Source organism: Spermophilus citellus, assembly GCF_964194105.1.
Source record: "Spermophilus citellus genome assembly, chromosome: 4".
Taxonomy (NCBI): domain Eukaryota; kingdom Metazoa; phylum Chordata; class Mammalia; order Rodentia; family Sciuridae; genus Spermophilus; species Spermophilus citellus.
In genome coordinates, this window is record NC_138185.1 from 30,279,492 (window position 1) to 30,300,026 (window position 20,535).

Genomic DNA, 20,535 nt, shown 5'->3' on the forward strand with positions numbered 1-20,535 from the left:
AGGTAGCCCAGACACAAATAAAACCTGTGACACTTTTCTGTGCTATAAAATGTCAAAAGTCAGTTTCTTGACAGATATGTCTGTTCCCTGGAGATGAGTCAGACTCCTTGCCCAATAAAACATCTTACTATAAAGCTCCATGAAGAGAAGGATGCCAGTAGCCCACATCTAAAAAAATAAAAATAAAGTTTCTAATAAGTATGCTGTTTGATCTGGGTTTCTGGTAGGTATGTTTTATCAGGTTATCTAATTTGTTTTATTGTAAATAACATTAAATTTTATCAAATGTCTTTTCTGCATCTCTTGAGATTATCATATAATTTTTTCTTATTTGTTAGTGTGTTAATTACATTATTAACATTTCTAATGATTTCTTTGTATTTTGGGGTTATTCTTTACCATATTGTATTAATCAGCTTAGATTAAATTCTGCTTTGGTAACAAGCAACCCCCAAATCTTATTGAATTACAGCAGAAGTTAATTCCTTGCTCATGTCACAAGCACATTGAGGATTGATTTCATATCTTCTTAATTCTAGGATCCAGGCTGAAGAAACATGGTAAAGCAGATACTGGAGGATCTTAATGTTTCTGCTCAGAAGTGGCAGGTGTTACTTCTATTTAAATTTTGTTGGGCAAACCAGGGAGGCAGGCATATTATCTTTCTGCAGGGACGTGCAGCAAAAGCTTTGACAATAATACAATCTACAACATTGGTCATGATATATGCTCACAAGTGGCCTTTTTTTTTTCTCTTGGGATTTAAAAACAATTTGGGTTGCGTTATATATTTTTATTATGTAGATTGGGAAAGCAAATATAAAATGTTAGTTATCTGTTTCCTAAAGGATTAAAGAATTTACTTGTAGAACTGGCTGGGTCTAGGGCAGTGTGTGTGTGTGTGTGTGTGTGTGTGTGTGTGTGTGTTTGTGTGTGTGTGTTTTGGAATAGATATAGGACTACCATTTTAATTTATCTTATGAAAATCTGTTAAGATTTTCTACTTTTTTGATGGAGATCCAATTTTGGAGACTGTGATTGAAAATTGGCCCTTTTATGTTGGTTTAAACATTTGGTGGCATAAAGTTGTTTATGGAATTCTTTTTTGTGAATGGTTATGTCTCCTTTGTGTTTCGGATTTGTGCGTTTTTTCTTTCTTTCTACATTTCCACTGGTTGAGCTTTGTCAAAGGTACTTTTTAAAAAAGAAGAATTCATTCATGTTCGAGAATATCTACTTCTCACATTTATTCCTAAATGATACTCAATTTAGTTAAGGAAACTTGTAGTTAAGAATTTACTTGTAGAACTGGCTGGGTCTAGTGCAGTGTGTGTGTGTGTGTGTGTGTGTGTGTGTGTGTGTGTATGTGTTTTGGAATAGATATGTGACTATCATTTTAATTTATCTTATGAAAATCTGTTAAGATTTTTCTACTTTTTTGATGGAGATCCAATTTTGGAAATTGCCTCTCCTTGTGGTTCTTAAACACTAAACAGGTATGATCTGGACCCTATGACAAATGAAAAACCTGGGGCTTGGCAGGGAATAGTCCTTGTCCCAGGGTACAGGAGTGTGTCACCCAATCCGGAGCAGTGTGGTAGTTCAGAGAACAATCTACACCGGTATTGCCACTTCTGGTAGGTAGATGGTACAAGGACCTCAGTTCTTCTCTCTGATGTCTGTATGCTTTCCCAGGCGACCTTCTATCTGCTCCCACTAAGGAGGTACTTATGGGTTAAATTGTGTCCCTGCCTTCAAATTAATTGAAGTTCTAACCACAATACCTCAGAATGTGACTGTATTTGCAGACAGGATCTTTAAAGAGGGAATTAATTTAAAATGAGGTTTAGAATGGGTTCTCATTCAGTATGACTGGTGTCCCTAAAAGAAGAGATTAGGATGTAGAAGCGTACAGAGGCAAATCCATGGTAGACAATGAGGAGAAGCCAGCCATTTACAAGCCGAGGAGAGAGACCTCAGAAGACACCACGACTCCTGGCCTGCAGAATTGTGAAGATTTTTGTTGTTTAAGCCACACCATCTGTGGTACCTTTTTATGGAAGCCTTAGAAAATGAACATAGAAGTGGAGTCTATATTCCTACACTTCTTGAATCCAAGTTTGACCCAGTGACCTTCAGCCAAGATAATGAAGTGGAATTGAATGAGTACCAATAGGCTTTGGGCATTCTACTTGTGCTCTTGCATCTCTGTAGTCACCATGACAACATGCTTGGCTTGGGCCAATGGAGGATGAGAGACACGTGAAGCAGAGCTGAGTCACTTTAGTCACATTGGTCTTCCTAGCCAGGGCTAGTCTAGATCAGCAAACAACCGGCCAGCCCTTAGACCAGGAGCGAACCTAGCCAAGCCCAGCTGACCTCAGACATGTGAGCCTGACAGTGAGATTTTGTGGTTGGCTGTTACACAGCATCCTTGTGGTTCAGATCCCACAGGTAATAAGAGGCAGTTGCACAACCCTGAACATGGCCCAGCCAGAAGCAGATGGGGAAGGAGTGTTGAGGCCTGGGCTGAAGTTGCAGGGGCCTAGTTGTTTCCTAGAAGATTGAGTTGAAAGAAACCATGGAAGATGCCCTGTAGCCAGATCCAGGGAGTCTAGGGCCAGAGAAGTGGATAAATTATGGAAAAGAGGTTCAGGAAGACACAGCAATGTGATTCTCAGACTTCTTGCCAGGAACATGGCCACCCTCTGGATGCGACACTACTATTCTGCAGTTGTATTTTGTTTGTTGATGTATTGGAGTCCCCAAGATTTTCCTGCTTGTGGTCCTGCCTTCATTTAGTAAATGCTGCTTGCGGCAGCTGGCTGGCCCCCATCAGTTGTAGGGTTCAGATCCCACAGGATGTCTCTGGGCTGATTATTAATTATACCACGGGGGCTCCTGGACAGGTTGAGGGCTTGTTCTGCCACAAGACTCACTTCCGTTGTGATACATGTGGAGAATCATTCAGCAAATATTCAGTCATATACTTTTCTTCCTTGGAGCAGAGTAGATTTTCTTGCCGCACAGGCTTTTATGTTAGCTTTGTGATTTGCTTTGGCCATTGAAATGCAGACAGACATGATGCAATAGGCGCTGAAACTTTTAACAGGTAGTCACAGTTTTGAATTCTTGCGTACTTGCCATTTGTCATGAGAAGTGCATGCCCCAGAGGGCTGAAGTTTCAAGGAGAATATGGAAAAAAGGGTAAGAGATGGGAGCCCATAGAAGCCTAGAACTGAAACTGGAATCTATAAACATTTACAAGCAAAAAAGGTAAATGCTTGCAAGAAAAGAAATGCTTACTGTTGTAATCTGTGCATTTATGGGAAGCTTGTTTCACAGCTTTATTGTAGTAAAAGCTGATTGAGTGGCTGGGGTTGTGGCTCAGTGGTAGAGTGCTTGTCTAGCATGTGTGAGACACTGGGTTCAATCCTCAGCACCACATAAGAATAAATAAAATAAAGGTATTTTACAACTAAAAAAAAAAATTGAAAAAAAAAAAGCTGACTGATACACCTTTCATCCAGTCCAAGAGGTCTATTCTTGGGCACTGGTGATAGAATGAACAATGGGTTGATGGATTGGGAAGGAACCCAGGGTGAAGTGTGATTCAACTTTAGCAAAGGGGCCTGGAAGGAAGAGACCAAGGGATTTGGGCCCCTGGAAGATGCTTTCTTTTTTTTTTTTTTTGAGTACTGGGGATTGAACTTGGGGGCACTCAACCACTGAGCCACATCCCCAGCCCTATTTTGTATTTTATTTAGAGACAGGGTCTCACTGAGTTGCTTAGGGGCTTGCTCAGTTGCTGAGGTTGGCTTCAAATTCTGATCCTCCTCCTTCAGTCTCCTGAGCTGCGAGGATTACAGGCATGCACCACTGTGCCCGGCTTAGAGGATGCTTTTGACTAAGACCCAACAAGCTGAGGGAAACAGATGCCAGTGAACATTCTTTTTGTTCCACCAGATGCAGTTAAGATCATCTTCTACCCTCATCGCCCAATTCTTGACTGAAAAGGAAGAACTTCATTCTAAAAGTTCAGAGCTGCTAACCACTTTTCTTCCATCAGGTGAAACACCTGGAAAACGACAGTATCTTACTCTGATTTCCAGTTTTCTTTCTGCCCCCAGACCCACATACATGGATAGGCCAGTGGGCATGAAGTCTTTGCTAGATGTAGCAAGTTCCTGAGGAGGCTCAGGAGAATGGGAGAATCATGGCTTTGTTCTCAGATACTCAGAAAGCAGTTTATGGGCAGTGGGGCAGTGGACATAGGTTTAATGATTGGGCAGACTTTTTGGAATTAGGGGTGAGTCACAGGGGACTATGCAGTGGACAGAATCAAGCCTTCTCTTTATCCCTAGCCAATGATGCCTTTGATGCAAAGAGGAAAATTCTGGCAAGGGCCCCAAGCCTTTTAATTCAGCTTATTCAGACCTGGAATCTCTACTGTTTGCAAATGGTTGGTTGATATCCTTACTTTTAAGACCCATTTTGAATTTTTATGCTTATTTTAGGTCTTTTTTATTTGCTTTTTTATTTCATTTAGTTTTTTTTCTTTCCACATTTTTTATTGGTGCATTATAGTTGTACATAATGATGGGATTTGTTCTTTGTTGGTATTTTAAGGAAAAAGGTCTTATAAAGGAATTGTCAGGATTCCACCTTAAGTTGAAAGTGTCATTAATTAAAAAAAAAAAAAACCTTACCTGAGATTTTAAGGGGCCTTCCTCATAAGGCAGGCAGGCAGGTCTAGATGATAATTTGGGAAGGGTGTGCTGAGCATGGGTTTGGCACAGGGAAATGCTTCACTTCGAGAATCTCTTCAGAATCTACCTATTTCCATTACCTTTACCTCCATCTCTCTGACAAAGGCATCTTCATCTCTTGCCTGGACTGTTGGGTGTTACCATGGAAACTGGCATCCTTGCTAATTTTTGAATATGCCACGTACCCTCCTAAGTCAGGATTTTGCCCCTGTTATCCCTTCTACCTGGAAGCTTCTCCCCAAGGACTTGTGTGACTCTCTGCCTTATCATCTTCTAGCTGAGGACTTCCTGGGTTCTAGATCTAAAAGTGTAATCTCTCTGACCCTGATGCTTCCCATTTGTTTCTTGCTTATCACCATCTAACTACTGTGTATTTTGTTGATGTTGTTTATTACCTATCGTTTTTGTGTGTTCTAGAATGAGGACACCAGGAAAGCAGAGGGTTTTTTATCCCTCATACATTGATGGATCCCCACATAATAGATGCTCTGTAAATATCAAATGCATGCATTGTTTAGTGATTTCACCTGACCTCACCATTTGTTACTGATTGAAGCATCCTGATTGGTTGAAGGGTTCCAGGAATTACCTAGGCCCCACCTATAAGGTACAGTTCACAGCTGGGGAGAGGGGACATCAAGTACCTAATCTGTATAAGGCCCAGACATTCAATACTTATAGGCTTGTCCACTAGGGGGACCATAAGATTCTCCCTAAGAACTTGAAAATAAAAGCCTCAAGACTATCTTTAGAGAGTTCCACTCTGAGATGGAACTATAATGGTTGAGATTAAAGACAAGAAAAGTGATCTTCAACGCACAGATCAAGATGAAAGGCTGGGAATGAAGCCTGGGTCAGTTAGGAGGATGGAGAGGGATGGATCATGGAAGAAGAGGTAAAACCCTGGCCAAGGGTTCTGGTCATTAACTCTCTGGCTTTGCCTCTGAGTTCACCAAGTGGCTTTCAGACCATGATTTGGTTTGTCATTAAGGTCATTTATTGTCACGGGGATATTGGTTTATATGATAGTTAAGTTATATTTATTGTTAAAAATTGGCACATTGACCTTGGGCTTATAAACTTCACTTCCTAGTGAGTTAGGCAGTCTGTATTAGCTTATTTGAGACTGGCCACTGTAACTGCTTGCTGGAGCTCTAATTCTGAGGCCAGCATTTTAGCACAGCCAGCCAGTTATTTTCTTGTGTTCCCCTCTCCTTTTCACAAGTCTCTCAAAATTCTACACATTTAGCAGGACATGATGGCACATGCTCTTCATCCCAGCAACTGGGGAGGCTGAGACAGGAGGATTGCAAGTTCAAGACCGGTTTCAGCAACTTAGTGAGGCCCTGCCTTAAAATAAAAAATAAAAAGGACTGGGGATGCAGTTCAATGGTTAAGTACCCCTGGGTTCAATCCCTGGTGCAAAACAAAACAAAACAAACAAAAAAGTACACATTTGGTGGAAGATGTTTTTAAGGAAGAGGACTTCCAGAATAATCCCTTTGTGCCAGGGTCCTGAAGAAAGGGGAGGTTCTTAGTTTGTACTGTTTTCAAATGAATTAATCGGGTCTAGACTTGGAATGTGTTGATGGCATATATAACAGACATAGAAGGCTGCCTGCCCAATATCCATTCTCTGTGGTTTATTGCTGCCAGAACTTTGATTTTGGTTCAGGATAGCAGTGTGCCCAACAGAAGGCAATCAGTGATCCTACTTGCCCTAAAACAAGGGTTGACAGATGTTTCCTATAAAGGGCAAGGTAGTAAATTTGGGCTTTGTGGTCAGTCAGCAAAATTGGAGATATTATGCAGTAAATTCATATAATTTTTACATATTATGAAATTTTTTTTTTTTTTTTTTTGCTTTTTTCCACTATCCTTAGTTCATAGGCTGTCCCAAGTCAGGCGGTGGGCTGAATTTGGCCTGTAGAATTTTTGGACTCCTGATCTAGACCAATCACACTGATTTTTTTTTTCCAGTCTCCAGCACAGGGTGGTCATGTGACCCAGTTCTGGCCAATATATCCTTGAATGGAGGTGGAGGTAGAGAGATGTTTCTGGGAAAGCTTTGCTAGCTTGAGAAAAGGAGGTAGATGCTACCGCCAACCCTTCTCTTGCTCTGCTTTGAACAACTACTTGAAATATGGAGCCACTAGTCATGATGCAGCAGCAAAGAGGACAAATAGATTATGAAGCAGAGAGAGCATGACAATTTCAGTAACCCATTTGCCTTGTAACTTGTCAAGTGAGAAAACTAATGCCCAAGGATTTATCTAGATACTGAGCAGTTTCCTCATTGTTTGTTGCATGCTTAGCTGACCCAGTGTCCCAGAGATGTCAATCTTTATCTGACCAGCCCTGCCCCCTCTGGAAAATACTTGCTCCTCACAGGCTGGTGCCCAGTGGGCTGTTGTCCCACTTGGCCCATCCCACTCCCATCTGCCTGCTCCTGCTGTTAAGCCTGACCCAAAATTAGCCAATCCATAGGCTGACCAGTGACCTTATAGCTTGGCTCAAATGATGAGCGGGACCAATCTGATTCCCTCTCAGGAAAAGGAGCTGAGTTTCCTTCTCTGGTTTTTGGCAGGACAGAAAGAGGTGGACACAAGCAGTATAGTGGAGATACATGAATAGTGAATCCCTGAAGGAAATGTCCAGAAATGTCACAGCTGAGGTGCTTGCAGATGCTTCCAGTGCATCCTTACCTCTAATTCCTGGCTCTGAAAGCTCAACCTGTGTGGCTCCGTGTCCTGGATTTCTTCTTGATTCCATATGTATCCTGTGGTTTCCCCTTAATTACCCCCAGACCCGGGTAATTTTAGAATGTGGGCAGGTTCTGTTCAGCATTCTTGTTGTTGCCTTTTTTTCCTAAGGGGCAGGGTGGGGGAAGGAAAGTGGGCCAGCTCAGACAGCAGGAGCAGTGCCAGGCCCCGTTTCCCTAAGGTCCTACCCCCCCCCCCCCAGAGCCACCTGGGTCCAATAGCTCCCTGGGGAGCTATGCCAGGCAGAAAGGCTGTGGGGACTGGTTTAGCCTTTGCAAGCATCTGGTTTTGTGCTTCCCTAGAGTCACAAGAAGAAAAAAAAAGGAAATTCTTTCCAAGTGGATTTTGAACATGTACCCCCCTGGGGGTGTAACAGGACAGGAATAGAATCAGGGTCAGAAAGGTTCAGAGGAGTCTGAGCTCTGACAGGTCACTGAGCAGAGGGCAATGGAGGTCCCAAACCTTTCCCCAGAACTGTCAGCGCCTGAAACAGAGGGACCAAGGGAGGGAATGGATGCTACTGCAGGGGCCTGCAGGGGCAGTGGGGCTTCAGATGGGAGGGTAAGGTGGACTGGAAGCAGGTGTTCCCACAGGAGTGTACAGCATAGCTGGCTTTCTAGACTGTAGCCAGGATGAACTGTTTGTGAGCATCCTGGGGGTGGGGGGCTATGGGATACTCAGGGATTAATTCCAAGTAGGGGATCTTTGAAGGAGGTCTTGAGAGCTGAGGATTCTGGAAGTTGGAAATCAGAGAGGGCAGGGTATGCTCAGGAGGCAAGTGGCCTTGGGGTTTGTATTTGGGGGTGTCTGGAGGTCACCAAGGGGGAGGGTGAACACATGCAGAGCTAGAGACAGCCCCTTGGGACTCATTCATAAGCAAGTGGTTATTGAGATATGTGAAGTGGATAAGAGTATGTGGAGAGTTGAGAAAAGTTAGAATAAAACCCTGGGGAAACTTTTAAGGGCAGGGAGGGGAGACTTTAGAGAACGGGGAGAGAGGAAGAAGGGGGTGGAGAGGAAGTGTTCATCATATCAGGAGAGACCCTGGGATCCCAGAGATCTCCTTGCATGGCCCAGAAGCAGGCAGTGAATATCTCAGCAAGCAAGGGCCTTCCATCAACATGGACTATGACAGAGTCATAGGGAAGGAGAGTGGAGAAATGGACTGTCCCAGGTGACTTGCAAAAGCAGCCTGGGAAGAGTGTGAGAAGCATGGCAAGGTGGGTGGCAGGAGCCTGCTAGAGAGGGAGGGCAGACTGCAGCTTGAGTTCCTGGGTGGGAAGTAGAAATGAGGCTTTCTAAGGATTGGGGATGAGGAATTAGGCAAATGCCGTGTCTCTGGAAGCTTGCTTCTGTCTCTGTCACATCTCACAGGACCGTCCCTTTTACCACTCACCAATTCCTTCAGGCTCCACCCATCCTTGAGCACACGTAAAGGAGCTTCCCTAAAAGCAAAAGCCCTCTTTTACACGCAGCCGGGGGACAGTCTCTCTAATCAATCATGTAGTCCAAGCTGGAGAACTGAGGCACCTGAGGACCCAGGGAATGGTGCAATTGTACTTCTTCGAGGTGTTCCCAAATCACTTGCCATACCTCCCTCCTCCACAAGGGCACTGTTATTCCTTTCATTCCTCTTGGGTATTCTTTGACCCTTTGACATGTCCCAAGGGCAAGGTCAGTGGCAGTGTTCTATTGGTTTTTAGAGCAAGGTCCCTGGATGCCTCTGCTATATGGCATGGCCTCTCTGGGGCTCTGCAGCCCTCCTGCATTGCTAGTGGGCTTGGTACCTGGTCTGAGGGGTATAGGAGGAAGCAGCTGGGTGCAAATGGCTGCTGTGCCAGGATACAGGGCTGTGGCTTGAACCTAAGAACAGTTCTGCAGGTGATCATCACACCTGGAGCAAGTAGTGAGCAAGCCCTCAGTTCCTCCTGCCTCTGTTTCCATTGAGTTACACAGGGCAGGGAGGTCCCCAAATCCTCCTGACAAAGGCTCCTTCCCATTCTATTCTCTTACCCTCACTGTCCACCACCTGTGGATGCAACTAGCCTGGAGCATGGGAGCCAACATTTACCCTGCTCAGAACTCTTGTCTAGTTTACCACTGTGCTTGCCAGTGTTCAGTCATTGGACACTGGTGTCTGCCTCTTCTCCAACCTCTGATTTGAAGAATGGCTTCTACCTCTGTGAGAAGATAGCAAGGGATGCCCCCCACCCAGCTTTACAGTGGCCAATATGTGCAAAGTATGCACTATACTCCCAGAACTGGCTATGAACTGTCCTTCCTATTCCCCAAGGTTGAGGAAGGCCAGGCCTGAAAGCCCAGATCCTTATATAGAACCACCACCATGTGAACTATCCAAGCCCTGCATTGACTGCCTTTTAACCTTGTAAAATGGATGTCAAAGGTTTGAATTGTGGTGACCTTTCACATAAACTACCTCCCTAGTACAAGATAGAGACTTCTAGCCTCAATATTGGTCCATGTTGGCTCAGCAGCTGGCTTTTCCAGTTTCAGAATAATCCCAGGTACCCCAGGGCAATGTTTAACCATTGCTCCTTTTAAGGGTTCACTGGCCACAATAATTATTCCCTTGCTGGTTGGATAAATGTGGTTGGTATTATCTAGCTGAAGACTGAACTGCCTACAATCTATGGGAATATGAGATTTTACTTAAAGCTAACAAACACTGATGCTAAGTATGGATTCTCTTCCCTAGCCATGTATACCTGTCTACTTGGGCTTGTATATCTTTTCACATAAAGTAATTTTTTACCCATTTAACTGATGACCACCTTCCTCACTGAGGTCCTCAGAGCATCAGGGATGCATCTGGGAAGATCAGCAAAGGGATAATTTGTGCTTATTATTACTATTTGGTGACCAAGATTAATCATGTGAATTTTAAAAGCCAATAAAACTCCCAAGTCCTTTGGTCATGCTAAAAGACCCAAAGGACAGTAGTCATCAGTTAAAGAGACAGTTGAGTCAAAGCTAGAGAGGTAAATAGAGACCTAGTCTATCTTGTTGTGGGCCTAAGAATTTCTAAGGATTTTAGAAAAAAAAGTTCTTTATGGATTATAGGCTAAAGTTTGCACAGTTTGGACAAAATATAAGTACTCTTACCAATAAATATGTTTCAAAATGACAAAGCTCTCCCCAGTTGGCAGCTCAAAATCCCAGCAAGAAGTGATGGGCACAGGCACAATGAGCTATGTACAGAGTGTAAACAGTAAGGCCCTTGAAGGGAAGTCATGAGGGGCACAGCCAGGTGATGGAGTGTACACTGGACCAATGCAGGGGTGGGGGTAGGAGGCAGTGGGCCCAGGGAAAAATACAACAGGTTTGTATGACTGTCAACCAATAGGCCACCAAAGCTTGCTGGCAGTGGTGGCAGGTTCACTGGGTCCCGCTAGTAGGCAGTTAAGGAGAAATTGTCCATTGAGGCGACCTGACCCCATTGTCCTTTAACCTTGGGGCAGCCACGCAAGACTTTGGTGCCTCTTCCTCTCGAAGAAGAGGAACAGGACTGCCTGGCCATACTTGGGGCAATCTACTCGGGTCAAGGGCAGGGCATATGGGGTGGTTAGTTTCTCAAACAGGAATTTGGGTGCCAATGGCACCATAGATCCTGCAGCCCCTCCCTCCTAGGAAAAGAGCTCTGCGCACCTGTCTCCAACAGAGGGCCCCAAAACTCCCAACGCTTCAAGGGTCCAGCCAGGCTTGCTCCAGAGATGCCACAGAAGCAACCATCCTGAACAGTTTTTGAGTCCCTGATCCACCCTGGCCACTCCAACAAACCCAGCCTCCCTCCCCACAAAGCCCCCCACACCCACCCTCAGCACATTCCTCAGTCTAGCTTGGCGGGTCCTTAAATATCAGTCTCCCGGAGGTTGCTGTAGTCGGCCAAGTCATAAGCCTGGCAGGTGGCGCCCTCCGCCACATCTTGGGGAACACCTAGGGACACGGCTTCCACCTCCGATTTCAGGGTACACGCGGCCTCTGCGTGCTGCGTGCCCCCGGTGCGGATCTTTTGCGACAGGCTGGAGACCTTGGCACGCAGCTGGGTGGTCGGCCTCCGCAACGGCCCGAGCAGCCTCCACTCGCGGAAGGCGTAGAGGGTCTTTCGACGGCTAGATACTGGAGCCTGCACCTCGTCCGTGCCTGGGCAGCTGGGATCTGGGGGCGCTATGAGAGCCAGCGGCGCTCCGGGGGGCGCGGCACTCGGGCTGGGGGCGCAGTCGGGGCGCGGGCCACTAGTCGAGGCCCTCCAGTGGTGGCCGTAGACGCGCCACAGGGGACGACGGCGTCTGCGGCCGCGACACTGACAGCGCAGGAGGCGGAGGAAGGCGCGCTTGAACTCGCGGCTGGAGCAGGGGTAGATGAGCGGGTTCACGCAGCTGTTGAAGTAGCCAAGCCAGAAGATAACCTTGAAGACGCCCTCTGATGGTTTCAGCTGCGGGAACAGGGAGCCTGGAGGGCACAGAGACCCGGATTGGTTAGCTGCTCTGGGAGCGGGAGGTCCAGGCAGGCCTTGGGTGCAAAGAGGACAGGCTCTCTATGCACTCCAGGGAGATTGAAAGGATCTCCCCCAGAGACCCCTGATATAATTCAGGAGCTCCATAAACTTGGATGGGGAAAGCTAGCATCTCCAACGTTTACTCACCTCTACCCGAAACTGATCATTTCCTTCAATGAGTGCAGGCAACAATCAGAGTAGAATTGGACAAAATCATGTGAAATTACTGTTTTTATACATCAAAACTAGTAGTGCAAGATTGGCAGTTCCCGCGTATATTTTCCTATCACATTCAATTGCTGCCGATGTTATGAGATATTTTCTGTGCTTCTTGTTATTTGGAAATGACAGTCGTTAGAATGCACCACCAGATCTCATTTAATGCCTTAATGTGGAGGCACATTTCTAAGTCATTGATTTCATGTAAAAATATTTTGACAACTTTTTTAGTAAAATCAGTTTCATTTCTCATTTTTTTTTTGTTTCATGCTTTTGAAAGTACGACTTAAGATGAATCCATAGATTTCACCAGATACCTGAGTAGTCCCCAGCACAAAAAGGGGCAAGAACCTGGGAATTAAACCTGGACTAAGGCTTGCCCCATGCCAAGCAGTGTGCTGGGTTCTCCTGTGAGGAGGCACGAAGCATGGCCCTTGCTCCCAGGATAGCAATACAAACATCACTGAAATGCAGGTGGGGTGATGGTAGAGGAGTACTCATTTTGTTCACATAGGGAGGGAGCTTAGGCTTTGTGTTTCTAAGGATCTCAGAGAATCAGCCTGGATGAGAGGGCCAGAGTGTCTTACATGTGAAAGCTGCAAGTGGGCAAGAGAATGCCAAATTTGGAGCCTGGAAATATCCTGTAGGATCAACTCAGAAGACTTCATTTGGGACAGATGGTGAAGGGCCTTAAATGCTGGAAAGTTCAACTTTTTATTTTGTGGGTTAAGAACCATGAATTGCTTAGAGCAGGTCAGAGATTGGGCATAGAGTTAGGCTTCTATAAACAATGCCTATGGGCTATCAGAATGCAGGACAGTGAGACTGTCCGACTGAGGTTGGGGAAGATTTCTGGGATGACTTTGTGGGGGCACTAGGCAGGTGGGGGTGGGGGCACTGTTTGGGAGCTGTGCCAGGAAGACCCTCCTCTCCACAAACCTCTACCCTGACATCCCCACCACAGACCTGAAGGAGGCCATGTCTATGGAAAGAACAGCCAGTTGCAAAGATACACTCCAGGAAACAGAAGCCACTTTCTTGTTCTCCTCTACCTAAGCAGCAGTAGGGGGCCCAGGGTGTTGCATCCTAGACAGGGACTGCAGCTACCCATGAGACTGGTGAGACAGCTACCCAGGGTCCTTAACAAACTGTGGAAACTTCTATATCTCTTCTTGCTCCTTCCCCACAAATAAGAGCAGGGTCCCTTAGTGAAGGGGAAGAGGCACCATGCCTCACTCTTTGACCTGGAGACCTTTGCATATCGTCTAACCCCTACCATATAGAAACAGTTCTGGGTGCCAAGAGATGTGGTGGAGGAAGAGGAGGGCCACACAGCATCACATGGCTCAAGAGCAAGCTATCTGGCTATCTAAAGTCTCACTTTGAATTTCTGTGAACTAGAGATGATGATATTTCTCTGGAAGGGATTTGGTAAAGATTTATAGGTCTTGGAACTAGCATGTTAGCAGATTCTTAATAAATACCAGTGAGGGGCTGGGGATGTAATTCAATGATACCATGCTTGTCTAGCATGTGTGAAGCCTTGGGTTTGATCCCCAATACCACAACTATACCACAAACTGGTGTCTGTTCTCCTTCCTTCTTACTTTTTTCCTGTGGTTTTGAGAGTGGAGACTATAGTCTTGGGGAGAGACCAATTTCCACATATAGAGAGTGACCAGAAACGTGGCTGAGATGTGGTAGGTTTGGGGGTGCTGGAGCATCAGTCAGGGTGGATTGAAGAGATGATTCTTCTTGGTAGAGGTGTTGGGTAGTCCCTGGAATGTGTGGGCCACCAGGGTGGACCTCAACTTCCAGGAAGGCAGCCCTCAAGAACAGCATCCCTCAATGGCTGCAGTCAGATCAAGTGCTGAAAATAACTTCTGACTCAGGCTACAATTCTTTTATATTTAGCCCAGGATGACAAATCAGTGGACTATGCTTTCCAGTGGTGTGCCTGAAGCCGGCCAAAGGACATTGCTATCAGCATGGTTTTTATTCAGATTGGGGGGCAACACAGCATTTCATGATACTGCCTGGGTCTTGTTGTAAACATTAATATCCTAATTCATGCTCAATTGACCTGTGTGAAGCCAGCTGTGAACTGGGAATTCCTTACAGATGAAAGAGGGAATCCAAACTCAGCCTCCCAGTGTATCCTATTGAGGATTTGTCTTACTTTGGGATCTCCTAGAAGCAGACTCTGAGACAAAGATTTAAATGCAAGTCATCAATTTGGGAGGTAAATGAAACACTTGGAGTTGGGAGGGAAAAAAGAAAGCAGGAAGCCCATGAGAGGTGGCTATCAAATTAGTTGTCAAAGTGGGCAACTGGGGCTTAATACCACCAGCGGGGCTCTAGGTGACTGTGCAGAACACAAACCTCAGAGTGACCCAACTGAGGGGAAAGGAGGTGGGGTATTTACACTCCTGTTCCCATCAGTTATGTTGAGCTGTTCAGTCTGGGTGTTCATTTTTCTACTTCTTGCCTGCTACCATGGTGGGCAAGGATTTTGATGGGCAGAGAGAGTTCCTGGGCAAAGTAATACAGGCATGTGCTCAGGTCGAAGTGGGTCCATGTGCACTGAAGGACTAGGGGAGATGGGTAAGTGCCAATAATGTCCACCACAACTGTGTCTTATTTGCTTTCTGCCCATGGTGTGCAGACATGTTGCCTAGAAAATATAGACATCTGTGCCTTGGGTTTCAGATTCCACAGGCCACAGCTCCCCTGATCTCATAGATGGCAGGTCTAAGGTTCATATAGACCAGATTTTAGTGGGAACTTCTTCTGCAGAACTTCTTTTATCAACCCTTCCTGATCCAGCAGAATTATTTGTATTCCTGTCCCCTCAGCCAACCCCCAGATCATCACACTTACTTATAAGTGCCAAGAACACTGTAAGTAATTATTGGTTTTCTGTTTATCTTGTCCTTAAATGCTTGGCACAGAATCCCTTGAAAATGGAAGCCTGAGCATTTCATTTCCTCACTTCCTGTCCTCTTTTCCTCATCTGCACTTTGACCTTCTTCCAGCTCCTTGTATCCCTCCTATCATGCCCTTCCTTTTGGGCTTAGCTGACCTCCTGCTTGCCAGCACCTCAGCCATTCCCTACTCCATCCTCCCCTGGGACTTAGGCTGGGTTCATCTAGCCAGATCCTAACCCCAATGTAACCCATCTCTGGCAATTTAACCCGTCTCTGAGCACACTTAGGCCTCCAACCTCAGCCGTGTCCAGGAGCTGCAGTGATCTCAGCCTTCATCCTTGGTAGCTCTGTCTCCTGTCCTGCTCTAGCCTTTCTAGCTCTGAGCCTGGTACCACCCTTTCTTCTTCCCCAAAGTAGTTGAACTCATCTCCTGTTTCACAGAGGGAACTGAGGCCACAGAAGCTAGCCACATGCCCAAACCATCTGGCTTCTCTTCCTCCTGGGTTAGAAAGGAGTCACCCTCCTACCCAAAGTTGGTGTCCTTGCCTGTGTTGAGGTCCTTGATCCACCCTGTCATAACTGCTGTCTCTCTGGTTGTGGCCTTGTGCTCCTTACCCTTTCCAGGCTACTCTTGCTGCTTCTCTTCTCCAGGGCACATCACCTGTCACCCTGCTGCTTTCCCCACCCCCGCCCCCACCCAGGGCCCCTAGCCTTCGAACAGCACTCTTGGCCGCCTGGATGCTGCTCATTTTATCCGTGGCTTCCAGGATGCCAATTTTATGATTTGTAAACTATTCGTGTCAGTTTCCTTTCCTTTCCTGTATACTGACTCTTTAATAAAATTTGTTACTGCTCCATTACTCTATGACATGATGCTTCTTGGAGACAGGGATAGGATTCTCTATCTATAAGTTCCTGACCCAGAACAGTGGCTCTAAAATATTTGTTGAATGAATGCAGAAATGGCATTTGGATAGGTGGTCTCTAAAATGCTTTCTGAATGCTCAGTACCCACTAGCCTCCATTTTGGGGCCTTGAAATGTTTTTTCATTGAGTCCTCAAGACAGCCCACTTGCAGAGATTCTAGTTAACCCTAGAGGTCAAGGTCAGGCTGTGCTCCTGAGCTGGTCTGGTCCTAAACCTTTTGGTCTTCCCATATCATCACTTAAGAGGGCCAGGGGCCATAGCCACTCCCTTTATTCCTGCAGCAGCTTCCCCACAAGCAGCATGCCTGTCCCCACTCCTGAGCATGGCTGATCTGGCCAGAGTGGCACTCCTCCTTTCTCCACAGGTAGCCTCTTCTCTTCAGACTCTGCAAAGACCACCTTCTCTGCAGGTATTTCTGTGATTAACCTCACCTCACTGGTGGCCCCTGGGCAGGTGGTAGTGGTCTTTGGAGTGTGTGTTCCCAGCATACTCTCTTCTTTCTGTATGCCTTTCTGTATGGCCTCAAGGGTACCCTATGGCACTCAGAAAGGCTGGGCTGTTGCCTTCTCTCTGGAGAGAGCATTGAATAGACCCCAGACTCCTAGGATGAGTCCCAGAGATCTGCCTGGTTGTCTCCTTCACCTCTTCAAGTCTTTGCTCAAAAGTTACCTTTTGGAGACTAGGAATGGAACCACCATCTGACCTAGTTATACCACTCCAAGGTATTTATCTTGAATAATTAAAGTCAGTACATCATACAGATACATGTATACCTATGTTTATAGCAGCACAATTCATAATAGTCAAATTATGGAACCTTCCCAGGTGTCTATCATCAGATGAATGGATAAAGAAAATGTGGTATATATACACAATAGTTTTATTCAGCCATAAAGAGAATGAAACTATGTTATTTGCAGGAAAATGGATGGAACTTTAGAACATTAGATTAAGTGAAATAAGTTAAACTCAAAATGTCAGGGGTTCTGTGTTTTCTCTCACATGTGGAATATAGAGAGAAAAAAGGGGGGGGGGAAGTGGGTGGGATCTCATTAAAATAGAAAGGATACAAGTAGAGTGGAGGAAAGGGACCAGGGGAGGGAAAAGGGGAAGGACAGGGGAAATATTGGGGAATGATATTGACCAAATCATTTTGTTATATTGTATACATTTATGAATATGTAATAATGAATATCATTACTAGGTATAAGTATGATGCACCAATAAAAATGGAAAAAAGTTACCTTTTGGTCATTAAGTGGATGCCCTCACTCCCATCTGCTATGAGGATTGGCTACCAATGGCTCCTACTTGTCCTCTATCCCCAGCCAATGGGCACTGCTTCAATTGGGGAGATGAATCTGACCCCATGTGACAGCCCATAGCCAATGACAGTCCCTTGCTTCATTGTGGTACAATTCTGTGCTGCCCTTCTTTCTCCTGAGTTCCCTAGAGTCATCACACTGAGGCAAGCCTTTGTTGGAGACCACAATCTGGGTTTAGCTTTTCCCCTGCCCCATGTTGCTTCCTCCCTTCCTCCCAGATGTCTCCTGAGAACATTCTCTCAATAAATCCTTTGTAAAAAGAACCCCTATCTCAAACTCTGCTTCTAGGGCACCTGATCCAAGACTACTCTTGGTCAAGTTCCTGAATGTTTCTTCAAGTTCTTTTGCTTGGTCCCAAAACTCTGATCCAAGGATTAGTCCTTGGTCACCACCATAACTTGTCTGCCTACTGCTGGGAAAGGTGAAGTTGGAGTGTGCACGTTTGTGACCATTCCTCCTCATTCAAAAGGTGGCTGGGAGTGGGATGGAGGTGCAGTGGCTACTTTTACCACCATGAGTAGAGACAGGATGGATGTAGATAGAGATGACCGACCATAGTCGTAGTTCTTGTCAGCCTCCCTCTGATCCTTGTCCTTGTTCTGTCATGTGGTTAGTCTCCATCCAGCAGCTCCTGCCTGCCTTCCCCATTCCCTGTATTGGGGTTGCTATGACTTGGATATGTGTCTCCCAAAGACCCATGTGTTAAAGGCTTAGTCCCCAGCCTGTGGAGTTACTGGGAAGTGACAGAACCTTTAAGAGGTGGGGCCTAGTGAGAGATCTTCAGGTCACTGGTGGCATGTCCTTGAAGGGGATTGCGGGACCCTGGTCTTTTCCTCTTCCTCTTCTTTCACTTCCTGACCATGAGGTGAGTGTTCTGCTCTGCCATGCACTTCTGCCAGGCCCAAAGCAACAGGGCTTGCCGATCATGAACCGGAGCTTCTCAAACTACGAGCCAAAATAAACCTTTTTTCTTTTTTACATTAATCAGCTCAGGGTTTTTTTTTCTTTTCTTTTTTTTTTTTTTTTTTTTTTTTGTACTGGGGATTGAGCTCAGAGGGACTTGACCACTGAGCCACATCCCTAGCCCTATTTTGTGTTTTGTTTAGATAAGGTCTCACTGAGTTACTTAGTGCCTTGCTGTTACTGAGGCTGGTTTTGAACTCAAATTCCTCCTGCTTCAGCCTCCCAAGCCACTGGGATTTCAGGCATGCACCACCACACCTGGCTCAGGTATTTTTTTTATAGAGATGTAAAACTGACTAACACAGGGGAGTCTGTCTCAGGAGTCTGACCCTAGTGTCCAGGGGACCAGACCCCTGCTGGTCAGAAGATGTAGGGCTTCTCCTGAGTCAGCAAATAGCCATGTTGGCTGGGTCAGCCTGGTCCAAGAATTGTTGGGGAAATTGAGGCGGGGGATTGTTTGTAGTCTAGATTATGAAAGGCCAGTTCTGTGTTCTAAGGAGGAGCTGCTGAGATGTCAGGTAAGGCGGGAAAGGACATGGCTGGAACTGAGCACGCTGGCCAAGCCCGCCGAGAACAGACAGCTCTGAAGCCAAGGGGGCAGACTGTGTGATTAACAGTACTTTTTTGGCATCACCAGAAGGGAACTTGTTCTTGGCACACCATCAGAATTCACAGCCAGTCTCTCCCATAACTTGTAGCCAACCATGAAATATCAGGCTTCACCCCAACCTCCCCCTTTTCCTATCCCCTCCTCCATTAGTGATTTTTCTACCCATAGTACGCCATCCTCTCTGGCTGAAAGATACAGAGGAGTTAAAAATACTCTGTCCTTCTAGATACTCAGGTCTCTTCCCACCAGCGGGTCTAGGAGAGAAGGAATTCCAGCTCCAGATTCCCCTCCCGTCTCCCAGTTCTCTAGCTGTTTGGCAGTGGCTCTGACCCTGGAGTTCAAAAATCTCTCCCAAGAGGGGCTAAACCTCCAACTCCTCATGGACCTCTTTGCTAAATCAGAAAGGGTCAGACAAGCCTCTCTAATAAAGCACCTTGGGCGAAGACTTGAGGGCCTGTGGGGAGCAAGCCATGCATCTGACGGAGGAGACAGAATTCCAGGCAGAGGCAAGGGCATGAGGCATCAGGGTACCTGACAAGTTGGGGATAACCAGAAATTAGGATGGCTGCAGCAGAGAAGGTGAGAGGGAGAGTGGAAAGAGATAAAGCCATTTTGAAGTGGAAACACTCACAGAAGGCTGCCAGAAAGAGGTGAGCTGGGTAGGAGCCAGATCTCATGGACTGTGAGGACGTGAAAGAGTGGGTTGAGGGCACTGTGGGGCCAGCTGTGCCAGCCAAATCTCTTAAATTCCATGCATTGCTAATTTTCCATGGTGAGGGGCAATTGGCAGGATCTTATTTCTTGAGATCGACCAGGAATAGGCCAGAAGTCCTTCTGTGCTGCCATGATTGCCTCTGGATACTTGGGCTCCCTGCGGTGGCAGAGAACTATTGGTCTGGCCTGGGACACCCTTCTATAGCTGCAGGCTGCGAGAGGGAAGGGCAGGCAGCTCCTAGAACACAGAGGCTGTGTGGAGGCCACATTAGGGATATAATATATCCCTATACTGGCTCCTGCTCATTTCCCTTCCACTCTGCCCCCCCCCTCTCTCCTTTAATTTCTTTTCCTCTTTCTCCTCTTGGTTGCCATCTCTTCACTCATCTTTCCTGATCTAATCTGTAGCTTTGGAACAGGCCATACCAAGCTCTGAGCGACCAAGACTGCAGTTCTGCTGAATGGCTCTTGTGCTCAGCCCCACTGGATCCTGACCCGGGCATGAGCCTCTGAGCTCTGGGTCCACACTGGCAAATGACTCATACGTCTGAGCAGAATAGCACTTCTGCCAGGGGAGAGAAGGTCTCCAGATAGTGGCCACTCTGTCAGGGAGTCCCAGCATTGAGCTGCCTGAGCATTGCCTCCCAGACCCCATGTTAGTTCTCAGGGCCAGAACTTTGTTCTCCTGGGCCTTCACTCACAAAGTGAAGGAATGAAAATCCTCCATCATCCCCAGGGTGCAAGATGAAGCAGAGCTTATGTGGGCTGGAGATGGGAACCCTGAGGAGTAGCCTCAGGGACTC

General features: G+C 46.2%; 1 protein-coding gene across 1 annotated transcript in view; it reads right to left on the reverse strand.

The window, feature by feature from the left end:
* Positions 1-782: 782 nt before the first annotated feature.
* The window catches only part of ADRA1D (adrenoceptor alpha 1D), a 33,641-nt gene continuing 13,888 nt past the window's right edge, over positions 783-20,535 (reverse strand). The window contains exon 2 of the mRNA XM_081290161.1: positions 783-12,001. Within this exon, the coding sequence (XP_081146287.1) occupies positions 11,400-12,001 (602 nt within the window). The 3' untranslated portion in view covers positions 783-11,399. The remainder of the gene's footprint in view (positions 12,002-20,535) is intronic.